Source organism: Ictalurus furcatus, chromosome 22 (genome assembly GCF_023375685.1).
Source record: "Ictalurus furcatus strain D&B chromosome 22, Billie_1.0, whole genome shotgun sequence".
NCBI classification, from domain to species: Eukaryota; Metazoa; Chordata; class Actinopteri; order Siluriformes; family Ictaluridae; genus Ictalurus; species Ictalurus furcatus.
The window spans coordinates 11799947-11816550 of record NC_071276.1 but is presented as its reverse complement, the minus strand read 5'-3'; the positions used below and the strand labels follow the sequence as shown (position 1 = coordinate 11816550).

Sequence of the window (16604 nt, the reverse complement as noted above, 5' to 3'; positions counted from 1 at the left end):
CGGAGAGTTCAGAACACCTGCACAAATTATTTCAGGATTCACATGTCAATTGACTGATCTCACGTTTTATTAGGGAGAAAAGGCGTCTGTTTGGGATTATATTGAGTGATAATTCATCTTATTGTACTCCATTGTTGAATTGTGAAGATTCGTCAGTACGCAAAATGTGTAAAGATTGTCAGGTCTTGTAATATAATATCATTAATATAATATAATATCATGTAACATTGTGTAGAGACAATTAGACTGTACTATCACACAAGCCTAGTAACTGCCATAAATGATTCCGTAGCTACAGTGAAACTAATATGAAATATGTATAGTCCTGGACCTATTTGGACCTGCTGATGAGTTCAGTTTTCAATATGATATCAATATCATACTGAACTCCTAGTGTAAACCTATATCCTCTCTTAGTAACCAAGCTTGCACTTTATAAGCATTTGTTTGTACACTCAAAGTTGGTACATTATTAGGAACACTTGTACACATGCACATTCGTGTAGTGCAATGCAAAAAATCATGCAGATACAGGTCAGGAGTTCATAGAAGACCACATCAGGTTCCACTTCTCTTAGCCAAGAACAAGAACTTGAGGTTTTCATGGGCACAGACTCATCGAAATTGGACAGTTGAAGACTGGAAACACACCAAGTGATCTTCAACTGTTTTCAACTGTCCAGTTTCGATGAGCCTGGGCCCATAATTGCCTCAGATTCCTGTTCTTGGCTGACAGGAGTGGAGCCCAGTGTGGTCTTCTGCAGCTCTAGCCCATCCACCTCAAGGACTGATGTATCGTGTTGATGTGAAAGTTTGATGTAAAGAGTGCTTATTTGAGTTACTATAGAGTTCCTGTCAGCTCAGACCAGTCTGGTCATTGTCATCTGACATCAAAAAGGTGTTTCAGCCTGCAGACCCTCTGCACATGTTTTTTTTGTTATTCGCACCATTCTGTGTAAACTCTAGAGGTTGTTGTGTGTGAAAATCCCAGATATCAGCAATTTGTGAAAGACTTAAACCTGCCCTTCTGGTACCAACCTCCATGCCATGATCAAATTCACAGAGATCACTTTTTTTTATTCATTCTGATGTTTGATATGAACATGAACTGAAGCTCCGGACCTGTATCTGCATGATTTTTTTTTTCATTGCGCTGCTGCCACATGATTGGCTGATAACTGCATGAATGTACAGGTGCTCCTAATAAAATGTACAGTGAGTATAATTTGTAATATCCGAGGGTGATGACAGTGTACTTTCAGACAAGTTATTTCCTGTGTTCATATATAAGATTTGTGTTGTGTGTAGTTGATGGGATCTGAAAATATATCTAAAGAAATTGCCTTTCAGCAATTAGAGCCCCATATCAAAGATGTTCATTTAAGAGACATTTAACCAAATTAAAATATTAAACATATTTTTTTCCTGCTTAACACCAAGAGAACAATTCTATTTCTGTCTCATTGTGTTTTCATGTTGGTGTTGAAAGTTTTGCAATCAAGTCAGACAAAGCCAAGTTTAGAAACTGAAGACAAAGTGTTATTGTGAGGGCCCCAGTTGAACAATAAAAATCTCTCACTGACAGAGGGTTTATGCATGCGGTTTGAGTTCTATTTGTCTGTTTTTAATGTGATGTACAGCTTGAAACTGGTGGCCTAGTTAAGAAGTAACACCATGCTCTCTGATATACTTGTACACAAAATAGAAAACTGAAATTACTGGAATTATCCTTCAGCTTTTTAGCTGAAATCCTCAGTTAACCTACAGTAATCAGATAATATCATTCTAGATGAGAGAGAGTATCAGTGTCCAACTTATCACTTTGTGTTGACAGAGAGCAAAGCTTGTGGGAGGAGGCAGCAGAACTGCTGATGTGTGATGGGGCAGCATGTTGTCTCAGCCATTGTTGATCCATCTGTGTTGTTTTTAATTAAACTGCCCTGAAAGTCATGTAGCACATGTAGTAAGATGTAAAGAGTAATACAAACATGAGTGTGCATGCATAAACTACAGCATCAAAAAGCTAAATAACAATGTGTGCATGACCAGTGTTAAATAAAACAAGCACAAAATGCTAAAAACTGGAATTATATTTAACAATATATATAGTATACATTCCAGTTCTTGAAACTTGTAGTGAGGCAATCTTCATAAGGAAAAAAATGCATTGCAACAAAGATGATGTTTTGCTTAAGATATTTGAGAGTTTGCCTATTCCATCTAATAGGCTTTTAATACAGACCCTTAAACATTCCCACAAACCATTAACACAAGTTCTGCAAACATCATGCCAGCGCTTGTATTTCAGCTAATGCTCCTAACTCAGCTCATTTCATACGCAGCTTGGCTCTTTGTAATGCAGTATAATCTTTTGGAGGGATACCAAGCAAATTTTATATTCGAATAGCTCTCTTCCACTCAAGTTAATTTAAGTTAATTTAAATCAAGTTTTTTTTCTCCATTTCAAGCAAGCATCATCCTCCTTTGTAGATAATAGCTAACCAGAAATGTCAAGAAAGGTCTTCTCCATGTTTTTTGAGAAAAATGAAGACATTGAGTTCAATTAGTAAGACAGCTTGAAAGCACCTGGGATATTGCCATTACCCCTACACAGGCATGGCAAAAACTGTACCAGTGTAGGTGCCATGACAATGGAGCCTTGTTTTAGTGGGTCAGGGGTCACTTGTTCAGTGGGTCATGGACTAGTGACTGCCACATAGAAAGGAAATTGCACTGGCCTGCTTCATTTAACCAGCGTTTTCAGGAATCAGGGATCTGTATTTTTGATAGCATGATCCTCCTTGTTTTAACATGTTGTGTTTGTTAGCTCAGTAATATTAAATTTCTGTCATTCTAATTGAACTTGCTTATTAGAGATACTGAATTTGACAATTATTGTGTATCAGTATCTGTAGTTCTGTGGGCATGTTAGGGATGTAACCGAATAATAATGCTTTCTAAATTTTATATGAAAACGGTGCACACTAAAGTTTTTTTGTTTTTTTTTAAGAAAGCTTGCCAGAAAGGTTCATAGGGCATCGGTTGGCACATGATCTGGAGGTTCAAATACATGTGGCCAATCGGTCAGATATAAAGAAGGCCAGTACAAACAAAAATACTAAAAAAAAATAGACCCCAGCACTCCACACATATCAAAACAAAAAAGTCCTTCCTGTATAAGCCACACCTGCTTCAGGTTTAAATCCAAATATAGGTACAGATGCAAATATTTGGAACACAAAGCAGATCAAGATGGACATAGTGGCATTGTGCTACACCACTTGTACATGTGTAATTGTTTTTCGCTTTCACAAACACAAAAACTACATGTTTCCTCTACTCTTCACTTCATTGCCAAACTAGTGTGGCAGGAAGGAAATGTAATCTCTCTGATTTTAGCAGAAAAATTGAAAGCTCACTCAAATCAGACCTCTACTGGTTAGATTATCACAATGTATTACTGAAGCTCTTCCTTGACTGTTAACTGCTGGACACTGTGCAAAAGTCAATGTTGACTAGCTGGGCTAAACACTGATATCCTCAATTTGTATATTGCATTTGGCGTCACAGTCTGAGCTCAGGGACAGTCCAAGGTTTCATTTGTTTACTGTACAAGGTTCCAATGGTAAAAGTGAATGCCATTTGTGTAAGGAAGCGAGACATTATCTCTACAACAGGGCTGCACTTGGTGAGCACTAAGGAACTGAAATTCTGTTGTGTGTGTATTAAGGGGAATATTGTGCAGATATATAGCTCAGATCACTGACATAGTCCAGTAGAATGTTATATCTGATTGTTAGTGCTGTAGCTAGAGACACCCTTTGGCATTATACCAACACCATCTACCATCATCAGCCTAATATTAGTTCACTATGAATATTTCATAAGTAGACGTCACTTGTAAGTGTGGGCAAGCCGATGGCTCCTGAGAGTTTAAAGTTTAATTTGTACTAAAAGCCTAGGAGAAAATTTCTAATGCTTCTACTAAAGGAATGTACTGCACATTTTTATGAGTTCAGACTGCTGACAAAATATTTCTTCAGTCACGTGTTGCCAGTATATGTAAGAGTACGCAAGAGAGACTAAGCTCGGCTTTTTTGGTTTGGTTTGAGGTTTGTGATTTAGAGCCTTGATCTGAGATCATCTAAAAATTGTTTCTTTTCAGGTGGATGGAGGCCTGTCTGGAGGAGGAACTTCCTTCCACCACAGAGCTCGAGGAGGGCTTGAGGAATGGCGTCTACCTCGGCAAACTCGCAAAATTCTTTGCTCCCAAATTGGTTTCTGACAAGAAGATCTATGACAGAGACCAGACCCGTTACAAGGTATGCAGAGTGAATTCAAATTTAAGGTTTTCAAATTCAACTGGACTAGTGTCAGTAAGTGAATATACGATTCACCAAGCTTAAACACTTTGAGAAGCTAATACACAAATGTCCCAGTCCCACTGCATTCACAGGAAGCTCTGTATCCTTCATGCATCACAGACAGTCTCACTTCTTCAATATTCCCACGAGTGGAGATAAACCACTGATTTGTATTTAACATAGCAGCTTGACCTTATTGCTATGAAGAAATAAACAATAACACAGTATATTCGGCTGTTTCATAGACAATTAAAGAGTGAAAAATTTGCTCTGGACTAATTGTGTATTTTGTCCATTGTGTGTTTTCTTTCTTGTGTTGCCCAGCACACAGGGTTACACTTCAGACACACAGACAACACAGTTCAGTGGCTCAGAGCTATGGAGTCCATTGGTTTTCCAAAGGTGAGGCTTAATGTAAATACATCCACAGACACAAACTCACCCAGATGCACTGCTTGTATAACATCTTCGCACTTTTATATTTGTGTTGAAATTACATTGAGGTTTATTGCACTTTTACTCACCAGAAGCAGAATAAAACCAAAACCTTACACTATAGTTTACTCATAGGTTTGACACTCCATTCATCTCACACTACAGCATTGATGCACTATACTGCATCAGTGCTGTAGTGTGAGATGAATGGAGTGTCAAACCTATGCATGATTATTAATAAGCACAAGTAAAGCTATTATCCTACATGTTATACAATAATCCTTTTTTATTTATGTCTCTGCGAGGCCCTTTATATAAATAACCTGTACCTCTTTGGGTGACAGGCAGTCCTCAAGTTTGGAAATGCTAGTTGTTTAACTAATTAGCTTATGTGCTTCTGCACCTTGCGCCTAGTTGCAAAGAGTGTTTGGGTTTGCAATACCTGGCAGAAGCTTTCCCTCAAGGGCGGGAAAGTTGCAGTGAGCTGTAAAGTGAAACCCGGTGTAGTGTGCAAAACTAATACAGGTCTTAAGTCTTCCTCAGGTTTTAATATTAAAGATGTGCTAAACTATAGTTTTTTGGCAATAATACAGTACATTCTTTTTTTATTCCCTAACTAACATTGAGCAATACTTGTGAAATTTCAAAATCAGTTCTTTTCTGAATAATTAGCTCAGCCATGTTTTGAAGTCTGACAGTGGTTTTGCACGTGCTAAACATGTGGCTACTCGACAGTTCTGCTGAAATCTGTTTTTGCAGTTGAATAGTAAAATTGATTACATTTTCACATTGCTTATATACCCAATCTTGTTCTTTACTTTATTTATATGATTAATATCTATGGAAATGTAGCAGATGAAATCAACATATGAAATAAATTTCTTTGCTTCATGAAATGAAACCATGAAGACTAATACTGCTTTCTCCTTTCAGATATTCTATCCTGAGACAACTGACGTGTATGATCGTAAAAACATGCCCAAAGTGATCTATTGTATTCATGCACTCAGGTACTGCAGATGGATTTTTTTTTCTTACCGCATTCTCTCTGCAGAAACGACTATACCTACATAGCTATAGGACACTAACCTGAAATAATGGCGCATGCAAAATGCTAGCTCATGTGGTTTGTGTTGCTTAAGCACTTGCCATGGCAACCTCACCCAACATATAATGCTCACATCCTTGATGGTTTCAGTGACAAGTGTCCTGTGGTACATCATCTCCAGAGCCCCATTGGTTTACTTCCTGCATGCTTTTAGTCATTTCCTGTCACTGTTTCCTGTCAATTCCTGCCGTTTTGACACAGCAGCAGATCTTACTGTTATCAGGTGGCCTGTAAAGTCTCTACAGTGGCATGTACGGCATCCTCAGAATATTTATTTCTCTAAATCTACATTAAGGCTTGGTAAAATGCAGTTAAAATTATTTACTTACTTGTTTTTATTTCGTATGAGATTCACAGTGTGTCTTGTTGTCTATAAGATTAACAATAAACATTAATCCATAATCAATAGCTGTGATTAAGTAGTAGACAACAGTTTCCACAACGTTTTGGTCTTTCAAACAGTGCATGTTCTTTGTTGATATGATGACATATGCTGTTATATCAGGTGCCGAGCCTAACAGGAAACCTGTCTAAAGAGATGGTTTTTATTTCCTTTCTGCTACATGTTACATACATACTACAAAAGTCATACAGACCTAAAAGTCAACAGCGACCCCCATAGCATTTCATCATCATACAAAGGGAAGGTTTGAGGATCACCACAAACACATGACCCCTTTAGTTCAATTGGACATCATGTATATACTCTTGTGTATGACTAACTGTATTTACCAAGGTCTGTAAACTGTTCCATTATTTAATAAGACATTCAATTCTGTACATGCAATTAAATATTCATAATCCATCGTCTGAATAATCCAATAGCAGGACCTAACAATATAAATTAATCTTGAGCAGCCTCCTCTGCTAAGCAGATGCACAAGTGTAATTAGCAAATACATGTCAATGTGTTTACTGACTGACAACAGGAAGGCCTGTCTGGCTGTAGTAATTGTTTTATGGTGTTTTCTTGCTCTTGTACTTTCTTTCTCTCCCTTGCATCCCTCTCTTTCTCCCCACCTGAGCCTGTCTGGCTTCCTTCCTCTTCCTCACAGAAGCATTTCCTTCCTGACCCTATAGTCAACTCAGCTTCTCAGCTGGACTAAGCAGCCTTGAGACCACATGGCTCCAGGGAAACCCCCCCTCCTAAGTAGAGGAAATAGCCACAGGCATCAAATAATCCAAACCCTCTGCATTGTGTTTATCCTGTGTTTAAATGTGCAATGCCTATATGCATGTTTTTTTTTTAATTGGATGCTTAAAATAAAATTTAAATCTGTAGTTATGTGTGTGGAAAATACAGTTCCCCTCCCCTCTCCAAGCTAGTTCAAAGGCTGTAAACAATTTAATTAGTGTGAGCCTCCCAGTCTTGGTTAGTCATTGTAAGCTGTTTCTCTTGTGCCAGGGGTTAAACATTTCACCCATTGCCCCTCCTGTTGAATAAAACAAAGAAAGAAATCTCTTTTTTTGTTTGTCTATTGTCTTTAGAAGTCAAAGGTACAGGAAGCATGCAAGCTTATCTTTCACACATATCCAGGCACACAGTACACTAAATGCTTTAATGATTCATGGCCTACTTATCCTTTATCAGCAGGTAGATGAAACTTTAATGGAGTTTCCAAGCACCTGTAACATGCAGGCTGCAGGATTTCTTCTAGTATGTCTGCAACATATTCAAGACCCGAACCTGCTGTATACTGACCTCTTGTGTTAGAAACCACGCCATTACACTTTCACATTTTATATTGTCTTGTCAATGCTAAATTATTCCTTATTTCAAGCAGTATGTCTGGCATGGGTTGGCAAGTTTTGTTCAACAGTCTGCATCACATTACATTTCAAGTTTAAAGCATAAATGGAGTACCATTTCATACTTTGTTCAGAAACCTTTATGTGATGTTGTGGCATAGAATCTGGTCTTTGATTTCCTTATACTCATGTTTGTTTGTAATTGCATAACAGTCTTTTTGTTTGTTTGTTTGTTTGTTTTCTTACAGTTTATATCTCTATAAATTGGGAATTGCACCACAAATCCAAGACTTACTGGGGAAAGTGGACTTCACAGGTATACACATCAGATCCTAGTCTTAGTGCCTTGTAAACTCGCACAATTACATGCTAAACAGTAAAATTATACACTAATCTCACATTATCATTCTGACTCCATTAATATGGAAAATCTTTGTAATTGGTAAAGTTGATTCTTCACATTCATCACATAGTTCTTCATCAGTCATAAGCACTCGGGTGTCTGGCAGGTACTCACTATATACATAACAAAAACATAAAAGCACAGAAGGCCAAGCCTGTGGGCAATAATGCCAGGTAATTACTACCTGTGCTTGGCTTAATTGCAATTTGTTTATCACAGTTACTGATGTGGTGTTACCACCCATTGTTTTATTGCTTAATGACCTCATAGTAAGGTTTCCTCATAATAATGATCAGCAGTAAGCCAAGTAGTTCAAATGATTTGAAATGTCTTGCTGATGGGAAAGAGACAGAAATGATAAGAAAGGATGCAATTTCTTGATGCATGAATGAAAATGAGTGTGGTTCCGCACCATTTTCAAGGAAACGCCATTTTTTAAAAGTATTACCACTACTGATATGCTACAGGAGTTGAAAAACTTTACATGCTTTTAAGTGAATCAAAATAAGTGTTTCCTCTCTCCAGAGGAGGAGATCAGTAACATGAGGAAAGAGTTGGAGAAGTATGGTATCCAGATGCCAGCCTTCAGCAAGATCGGCGGCATCCTGGCAAATGAGCTCTCAGTGGATGAAGCTGCTTGTGAGTAAATAAACTCATATGAGGGAAATAATCCACTTTGGCTATATCAAATTAGAGAATTATCACAGGGCCACATTACCAATGTAAGTACTTTAAAACTGTTACAAATGAAATAACTGTGTTGACCAGATTGTTCCCAAAGTTTGCTAATTAACTTTCACTTTAAATACAAGGTATACTATAGTAAATATTAAGCATTTTCCTGGTTGACCAATTAAAAGTTGACTAACCATATGTTGATCTACTGAACTGGATTACTGAGTATTTTTATACACGTATTGCAAATAACAAACAAACAAACAACATATATATTGGCTAATTAAGAAAGAAGCTTTACTGATTGGTCTACTGGTAACCCTAAAAATATGTCTTTATTGTTTTTCCTAATTAATCTGTCTTCTTTTACTGTCTTCTACCTGCAGTGCATGCTGCTGTTATTGCCATTAACGAAGCCATAGATAAAGGTCAGGCTGAAGGCACCATGTCAGCTTTGCACAACCCGAATGCGATGCTGAGGAACACCAATGAGGAACTAGCGCAGGACTACCAAGATACACTGAGCCAGGCCAAGCGGAGGAAAGAGAGACTTGCCTCAGGACATGTAAGACATGGACACATTTTTTAATAATAATAATAATTTTAAACAGTGCAATGGTAAAAGATTATGTACAGGACTAATGCTACAAGTCACACAGACGTAGTAACTGTGCAAATCTCAGCTGTTTATTATTATTCAAGGAAGAAAACGTTGAAACATTTGAAGAAAACAGAGTGTTCCACATTACACATTGGTATGGCATGTGTTTATGTCTTAGTGCCTACAGAATAGATGGTGCATGCTACTTTCAGTTCAAAGATTTTAAGACATACAAGGCAATTTGTAGACATCAACTTCATTAATAGGTACTGTTTCAAAGAGGATAAAATGTTTGCATGTCCAGATATGTCAAAAAAAGCCAACAATTTTCATGGGGTGCACTTATTTTTCACATGACTGTATCGCATCTGATTTTATTACACTGACTTGAATATGAAGGCATTTCCAGACACAATGCTCAAAGGTAGAATGGCAATTATTCAGAGTAGCACACTGAGAAATAAAAGTGCTTGTGTCCATGTTGTTAAACACAAAAAGCAATGTAAGCAAATTTTCTAAAGGACTGTGCAAAGTGGGTCATTTAGGTTTGGAAACTTCTCCCTAGAGCCTCCCTTAAAGTCAAGTATTCCATTATCGGCAACATCAGCGAAATCTAGGTACAAAAATAATACAACTCCCTCAAGAGTCCATTTGCTGACTCTTTGAATGGTGTATTACCAGGTCAGAACTTAAGGTTACTCAAATTATCTGTCAAAGAGCACATGATTGTATGTGCCTCACTTATTAATGCTTTTATATTTGAAATACAGGTAACTGAAGCACTCATCATATCAATTTTGTCAAATTACAAACCTCTCATGGTCACTATTTATGACTAATGTCCTACATTAGACTAAATTAGTTTGTCTTTGTGTCTGCCCAGCGTTCTTCCATTGCGACTGAAGAGAGGGATGTATATGAGGAGTTACTGACCCAGCAGGAGATCCAAAACAGTGTGAACTTTGTCAACAGTGAGTGCACAAACTGGCTTAACAAAATTACTCTGATTTTTACTTTCCATGAACTTCATTCAATTCAATTGCAATTTTCAGTATAAAAGGCATTCTGGACAAAGGGTTAATTATTGAGAAAAGCTTTTCTCAGCTGTCACACAGAAAATATGCATCCTTTTTTTTGCAGTGCTTGCAGCTGTGCAGAAGGTGAATCAGACCATTGATTTCCAGGATAAAGAGGCTCTCCTGGCTGCCCTCAGACTACCTGCCCTGGGCATTCTCAGTATCTTAGAAGCTAACTCTCAGTGCTACCTGGAACACTTTACTTCATATAGAGATCACAAAGCTAAGGTGAGAATGGCTATAAAAATATTGAAGTAACCACACTCTCATTAGCTAACAAGTTATTCAGTAGAGGTGTGCACTGAGGACCCACAACAAATTAAATTATTTATTTATTTATTATTTATTTTATTTGTATAGCGCTTTTTACAATAGACATTGTCTCAAAGCAGCTTTACAGAAATAAATGATTAAATGATTTATTTTTTTTGGTCTGACCACTCCTGGCTTCTTCTAGCATTAGCTGAAATCATTTGGCTTGTTTAATGTGTTTGTTAATGAGTTAATTAGTGCTGTTGATTAAAAATATGATGAAGAAAGTAACTTGTGACTCTGAAGAACATCCTTCTCTGCAGGAGGTAGGTGCTGCAGCTCAGCTGGAGAGAGATGAGATTCAGAGGGCCGTGATCACCTGCAATGAGTTTGCTGAAGCAGAGAGACGAAGTATGCATGACCTTTACCTTTACCTCATACATTATGAAACAGACCTTTTGTCAGTTTGTCAAGCCATAAATCTTCTGCAGTAAAGATTCCTCATGCAGAAATGGCATGCTAATTAATTTTTCAGTTAAATGGCCAAAAATGGTCAATGTCTTTCAGAAGAGGGAGTGCGTGGCAATGAGGCATAACATAGGAACATGGCATAACACACCACGAAGTAGTATTGACAGATAATATTGCAGTATTTTCCATCCATCCATCCATTTTCCATACCACTTATGCAATACTGTAGTATTTTAACACCAACAAAATGTCATTATAAGTAATAAGTAATGTAAATGTAAAAGGTGGCTTTGATGTAGTGCTGTGCTGTGAAAAAGTATCTGTATGTGATTGTTTTGATGGCCACAGAGCAGGAGTCTGTTGCTGCCATCAACGCTGCCATTCATCAGGGCATTGCAGAGAATACAGTAGAGGAGCTGATGAACTCAGAAGCCCAGCTGCCCCTGGTGTATCCCACTGCTGCCAATTTGTACCAGTCTGAACTCTTCAGCCTGCAGAAAAACTCAAAGGTCAGCTTTTTGGATTTCAGTGCTTAAACTGTTGATGAGAATGAGTATGTGATGAATTGGGTGTTTATTACATATGATCTGTTGGTGTGGAAAAAATACTTTAACCTTACCTTAGCTTATTTTCCATTAACATATGGATCCATGCCATGGCACTTATCTAGATCCTGTTGGTCAGTTGGTCTTTGGTAGCGGCAGCAAACACGCAAACACATTGTTAAGGTTTAATCGTAGAGAAGATGGAATAATAAGTATAATAGTATTTAATATTTAATATTAACAAATATATATTACTATTTAATATTTAATAAAAATAATAATTATTCATTCATCTTCAGTAATCGCTTTATCCTGCGCAGGGTCATGGTGCATTCAGAGCCTGTCCCAGTAACACTGGGCACAAGGCGGGAGAATTCATCCCTGGATGGAACACCAGTCCATCCCAGATTAAGAACGCTGACATGTTAAAATATACTCAAAATACAAGTTTGCACTACAAGAGACTGTCTTTAGCAGGGTAAACTTCATTACGTTATACCCCATGTGGTGAGCATAGTATACTGTATAGTGAATAGAAAGCCATTTTCGGATCGTGATTGAGCATTGGTGAGACTTAAATAAAATATAGAGGAAAATATTATCATGAGTATGTAAGTTAAGTGAATTTTTAAAGTCAGTCATACTTTTTATTTTTACCCGAGAAAAAACAGACACTACAGTACAATTATCAAGTAACTGATTACTATGTTTTGGGTGTTTGAGTATTGTTAATCCAGAATGACCATGACTTCAGGTTTCTTTTCTTGATTTTGACAACTGTCATTGGAATGACTTGTGCCTCAGAATAAGGCAGATCTGAGCCATGAGGCGCTGTGTGTTGCTGTCGAGATGCTGTCAGCGGTAGCTGTCTTAAACGAGTTGCTGGACACTAAGGATGTTGTGGCTGTCAGCGAGCAACTTTCTGACTCTCCACTTGGTTTCAGCAACATTGACCATGACAATATGCAGAGGTAAAAAAGAGACTGGCAATTATGTACATCTTAAGTGCCTGACTCAGATGTTTGTTGTTAGAAATAATAATTTGCCCATATATTTCAAGTGTTTGAAAATAAGAGTACTGATCCAAGATCAGGTTGTGTCCCTTTCTCTATAATTGCATTAATCTTGGATGAGCAAATACAACAAATAGTTTATTTATTTTATTTTTGTTTCATAATCATAATGGGAATTAAAACTGAAATTAATCCATGTTTTATTTTCCAACAGGTATGCAGACACACTGATAAACCATAGAGCAGAATCTCTTGCTCGGGGCCAGGAGTTTCTCACATGGAACGATGTTCAGAAGTGCATTGACACTGTAAACTTTCAGGTTCATGAGGAACATGAAAGTAAGGGCTCACTGCAGATGTACTGTTTTACATTCAGCTTTGAGATACTTAAACAAAGAGACTCTTGTGGCAATAAGAACCATGTAAATGGCAACATTTATTCAATTGCACAATTGATACACAACACAATTAACACAATTATGCTTGATCTTCTTTTTTTTATTACACTTTATAAGTATACATATAATGCACACTTAAACAGCACTTTGATTCATTTTGAAGTCAAGAAATGTGTGGGTTTTTTTTCCTTTTTCTTTTTCTGTATTTGTGTTCATTAAACTAACCATATGATATATGTGTCTGCAGGAGTTATCGCCATTGCTGAAATCAACGAGGCTCTGAATTCTGGAGATGCAGAGAAGACATTTGCTGCTCTAACTCTTCCAACAGCCAAACTACAGGGAGTTAATCCAGCCACAGCTAAACACTACCATGATCTTCTGCTGCACACCAAATACCTTATCTGCAAGGTACTGACTTACTGACATCTCATTGTTTTGTTTAGTGTTACTAAAGAAAGAATTTGTATCCAGTGTACCCAGTGGTTCTCAAGTACCTTTTTTTTTTTTTTTTTTAAACTCTCTGATGATGTCTTTGTCCCAGGACACAACTGTCAAACTCAGTGGCCATGAACTGAATTTGACAATGTTCCTTGTAAATCTGCCCTTCTAAATGAAAAAATTTAAATGGCCAGTAGCTACTAGTGTACAAAATTGTTGAGATGAAAAACGGTTGACGGAGAGATTGAGATTGTGATTTTTTTTATGAAGATGTAGCACACAAAGAAATGCAATATTACATCAACACTATGAAAAAAATATGGAAACCCCATATATGACTCATGATTAAAGCTGGAAAAAAAGGCCTTTACAAACAACAGGATATTTTAATAAAAGCAACAGCAGAGGAAGAATCAGCCATTTTTTTTCATTTCCAAATAATTACTCACTGCCAGTGCCAAAAATGGAAATATATCTTTTATAAAATGCCATTGCTTTTAATATTGGATAAATTGGAAAAACTGCTTCAATCAGTATAAAACATTAAGACCTAATTGTGCATACAAGTGATTAAAGTGTCTGTTAAGATTTAGTTTTTCTTGAAACATTATACATTCTGCATTAGAAGCCTAGATAACTGAAGTAACCTATGTTACACTATAGGATTGATGCATGTGTCTCAGGCAAAAATACACAAAATTCTCCTGTTCTTACTTGTATGCACAAAGTAGGTCAAATATATGATATTAACAAGGTTTAGAATGTGAATCAAACATAATGTTTGTCTCTAACTTGGACTATGGTTATAACAGTACAAGTAGCAAAGTCAGAATGTGGTCAACTTAAATGTAGTTCCATTTTACTGGGTGTGGGTTTGCATTGTGTTTGTTCACGTGCCTCAATCACTATTCTCCTAACTAACAATAACATCCTGTTACTACTGTTCAGCTATTTTGGATCTAGAGCACCCCCACTCTACCCTTGATAATACCAAAAAAATGCACATCCCAGTTGTTTAGATAATCACTGAACTCCTTAGGGGTGTTCTTGCAAGGGAGACAAAATCCACTCTGGAGTTTGTAGTCTTTGTTATAAAGTAAGAGAGGAAGGGGTCCAGGCAGCTGTGAAAGCAGCAGACACACACAGCTACACTGAAGTAATTATAGAAATCATCTTGCTTGCTTGTATACAGTCTCACATAATGTATGACATGGATTGTGTTACTTGGAGTGAAACACACTAAGAAGATCACAAATACAAGTGTGCTTGCCTTGATGTAATATGTAAAATCACAACTAGACCTGTGTAGCTGATGTACAATGGATCCATAGGCAAATATGATGACTGTGAAAGGACATATGAAGCCTAGAATAATTAGGCATAATCTATAAGGAATCAGAAAGTTGTATAGTTTCTCATCATAAGGCAGAATGTCATGACATGTGACAATCCCAACCTCAGGGAGGTAGTAGATTTGATGAGTGAGGAATTCCGGAGCCATGGCCATAGCAAAAACTGTCCAGACGGTCAGGCTTGCCCAGGTTGTGCAAGATCTTTTGGAGAGTCCTCTGTACAGGAACGGATGCACCACAGCTAAATACCGCAATATGCTAACACACATGTGGGTATGTATACAGCAGTACATGTTACCATAAAAGCAGGCTGTCACAAGTTTGCAGGCGAGTGCTCCAAACACCCAGTTGTTGCCGTTCAGATGGTAGTGGACTTTAAGGGTGAGAGAGACCAAGAGGAGAAGGTCTGAAGCTGCTAGGCTTAAGTGGAGGATTGCGCTAGACAAACTTCTAGTCTTCCGACTGAGAAATGCCAGTACCAGGGTGTTTGAAGGAATTCCTATAACAATAGCGATCACATAAGCTACTGGAATGATCCTGGTGCTGACAAATCCAGCTGTGTAGTTCACATGATTGTTGGTGATGTTAAGTGCTGGTAGATCTAAGGTTAAATTATGTTTAATTGTGCTTATGGCTCTTTTCCCATAAAATGTTCTTGGACCAAGGCCATTAGTGGTACAGTCTTCCGCTGAAATGAAAAAAAAAGCAAGCCCTCTTACAGATATGTTGAGGTTCTTATAAATAAAAGCTAATAAATTGCAATGAATCTCAGATTTTAACCACAATAATCCAACTAGACTAGAAGCTTACTACATATTATTTTGTACATTACTTACGTCTGTCTTGGGCATGGCTTGAGTCCGTCAGCACAAAAGCATACAAGAGTATCAAAAGCAGTCTCCACATAATTGTCTCCTCTTAAATTCCTGGCATTCATTAAATTTTCCATCTGTCATTGTTTTCCTTTTGGTGGTAACAATCAATACAATTAGTTAAGCACATTTTTAAATAAAAAAACAAATCCAAAGACATCTGAAAAACAGAACGTCCAGCTGAAGTTGAAGTTCTCTATAATCATTGTCATTTACAGCTGTGGTGTGGTTTCCTGCCCAGACTTGTAGGACACTGCCTACAGAATTACTCAGGCTCTCTATGCATCTGTCAGGAAATTGTTATGGGGTTGTGGGTGGAGATGACTGATAACTGGTTTCTCTTAGCTATTTAACACAGTGTGCTATGTCTTATTTTCTGAGAATCATACTATGGCTCCTGCATGTTTTGTTTTATTATTCACATTTGAAATGTATAAAATTTAGAATTAACATGTTGTCTTTGTCTCTAGTTTCTGTCTACTCACAGTATTGAATCTTTTTAGAGTTAGAAAAAAACAACAACATTTGAACAGGACACATTGTACAATGTGATACATACCATAGAGACCAATATTACAAACCATTTATTTGTCTTGTGCTTTTATTTTTAATGCTTTCTGTATTATTTCCTTCTTAGCTAATGTTTTAATAATTAAAAATAGTGACCGTTGATATCACATTTCCTTGAATAATTCCAACTAATCTGATTTCCATATCTTGCTCTATTATCTTTGTTCTTTGGAGCATGATTGAGGATGTTTGATGTTTCTTTGTTAGTAAGTTCTTCATCAGTCTTGAAGGTTCTGAAAGAAATGGCCAGTTCAGCCATGAAACTTTGTGCAAGTGCTG

At 37.2% G+C, this 16604-nt stretch overlaps 2 protein-coding genes across 2 annotated transcripts in view; one reads left to right on the top strand and one right to left on the bottom strand.

Annotated features, from left to right (window-relative positions):
• The window catches only part of iqgap2 (IQ motif containing GTPase activating protein 2), a 46010-nt gene that overhangs the window by 12139 nt on the left and 17267 nt on the right, over positions 1–16604 (top strand). Inside the window, exons 3-15 of the mRNA XM_053653713.1 lie at positions 4166–4322; positions 4689–4766; positions 5733–5809; positions 7905–7972; positions 8585–8698; positions 9121–9299; positions 10219–10306; positions 10476–10639; positions 10987–11074; positions 11483–11643; positions 12484–12650; positions 12907–13031; positions 13338–13501. Of these exons, the coding sequence (XP_053509688.1) occupies positions 4166–4322; positions 4689–4766; positions 5733–5809; positions 7905–7972; positions 8585–8698; positions 9121–9299; positions 10219–10306; positions 10476–10639; positions 10987–11074; positions 11483–11643; positions 12484–12650; positions 12907–13031; positions 13338–13501 (1630 nt within the window). The remainder of the gene's footprint in view (positions 1–4165; positions 4323–4688; positions 4767–5732; positions 5810–7904; positions 7973–8584; positions 8699–9120; positions 9300–10218; positions 10307–10475; positions 10640–10986; positions 11075–11482; positions 11644–12483; positions 12651–12906; positions 13032–13337; positions 13502–16604) is intronic.
• On the bottom strand, positions 13496–16003 carry f2rl2 (coagulation factor II (thrombin) receptor-like 2). Its single transcript, XM_053653722.1, has 2 exons — positions 15720–16003; positions 13496–15571 (listed from the first exon to the last, which is right to left on the bottom strand). The coding sequence occupies exons 1-2, from the start codon at positions 15787–15789 to the stop codon at positions 14547–14549; spliced, it is 1095 nt and encodes a 364-aa protein (XP_053509697.1). The 5' UTR covers positions 15790–16003; the 3' UTR covers positions 13496–14546.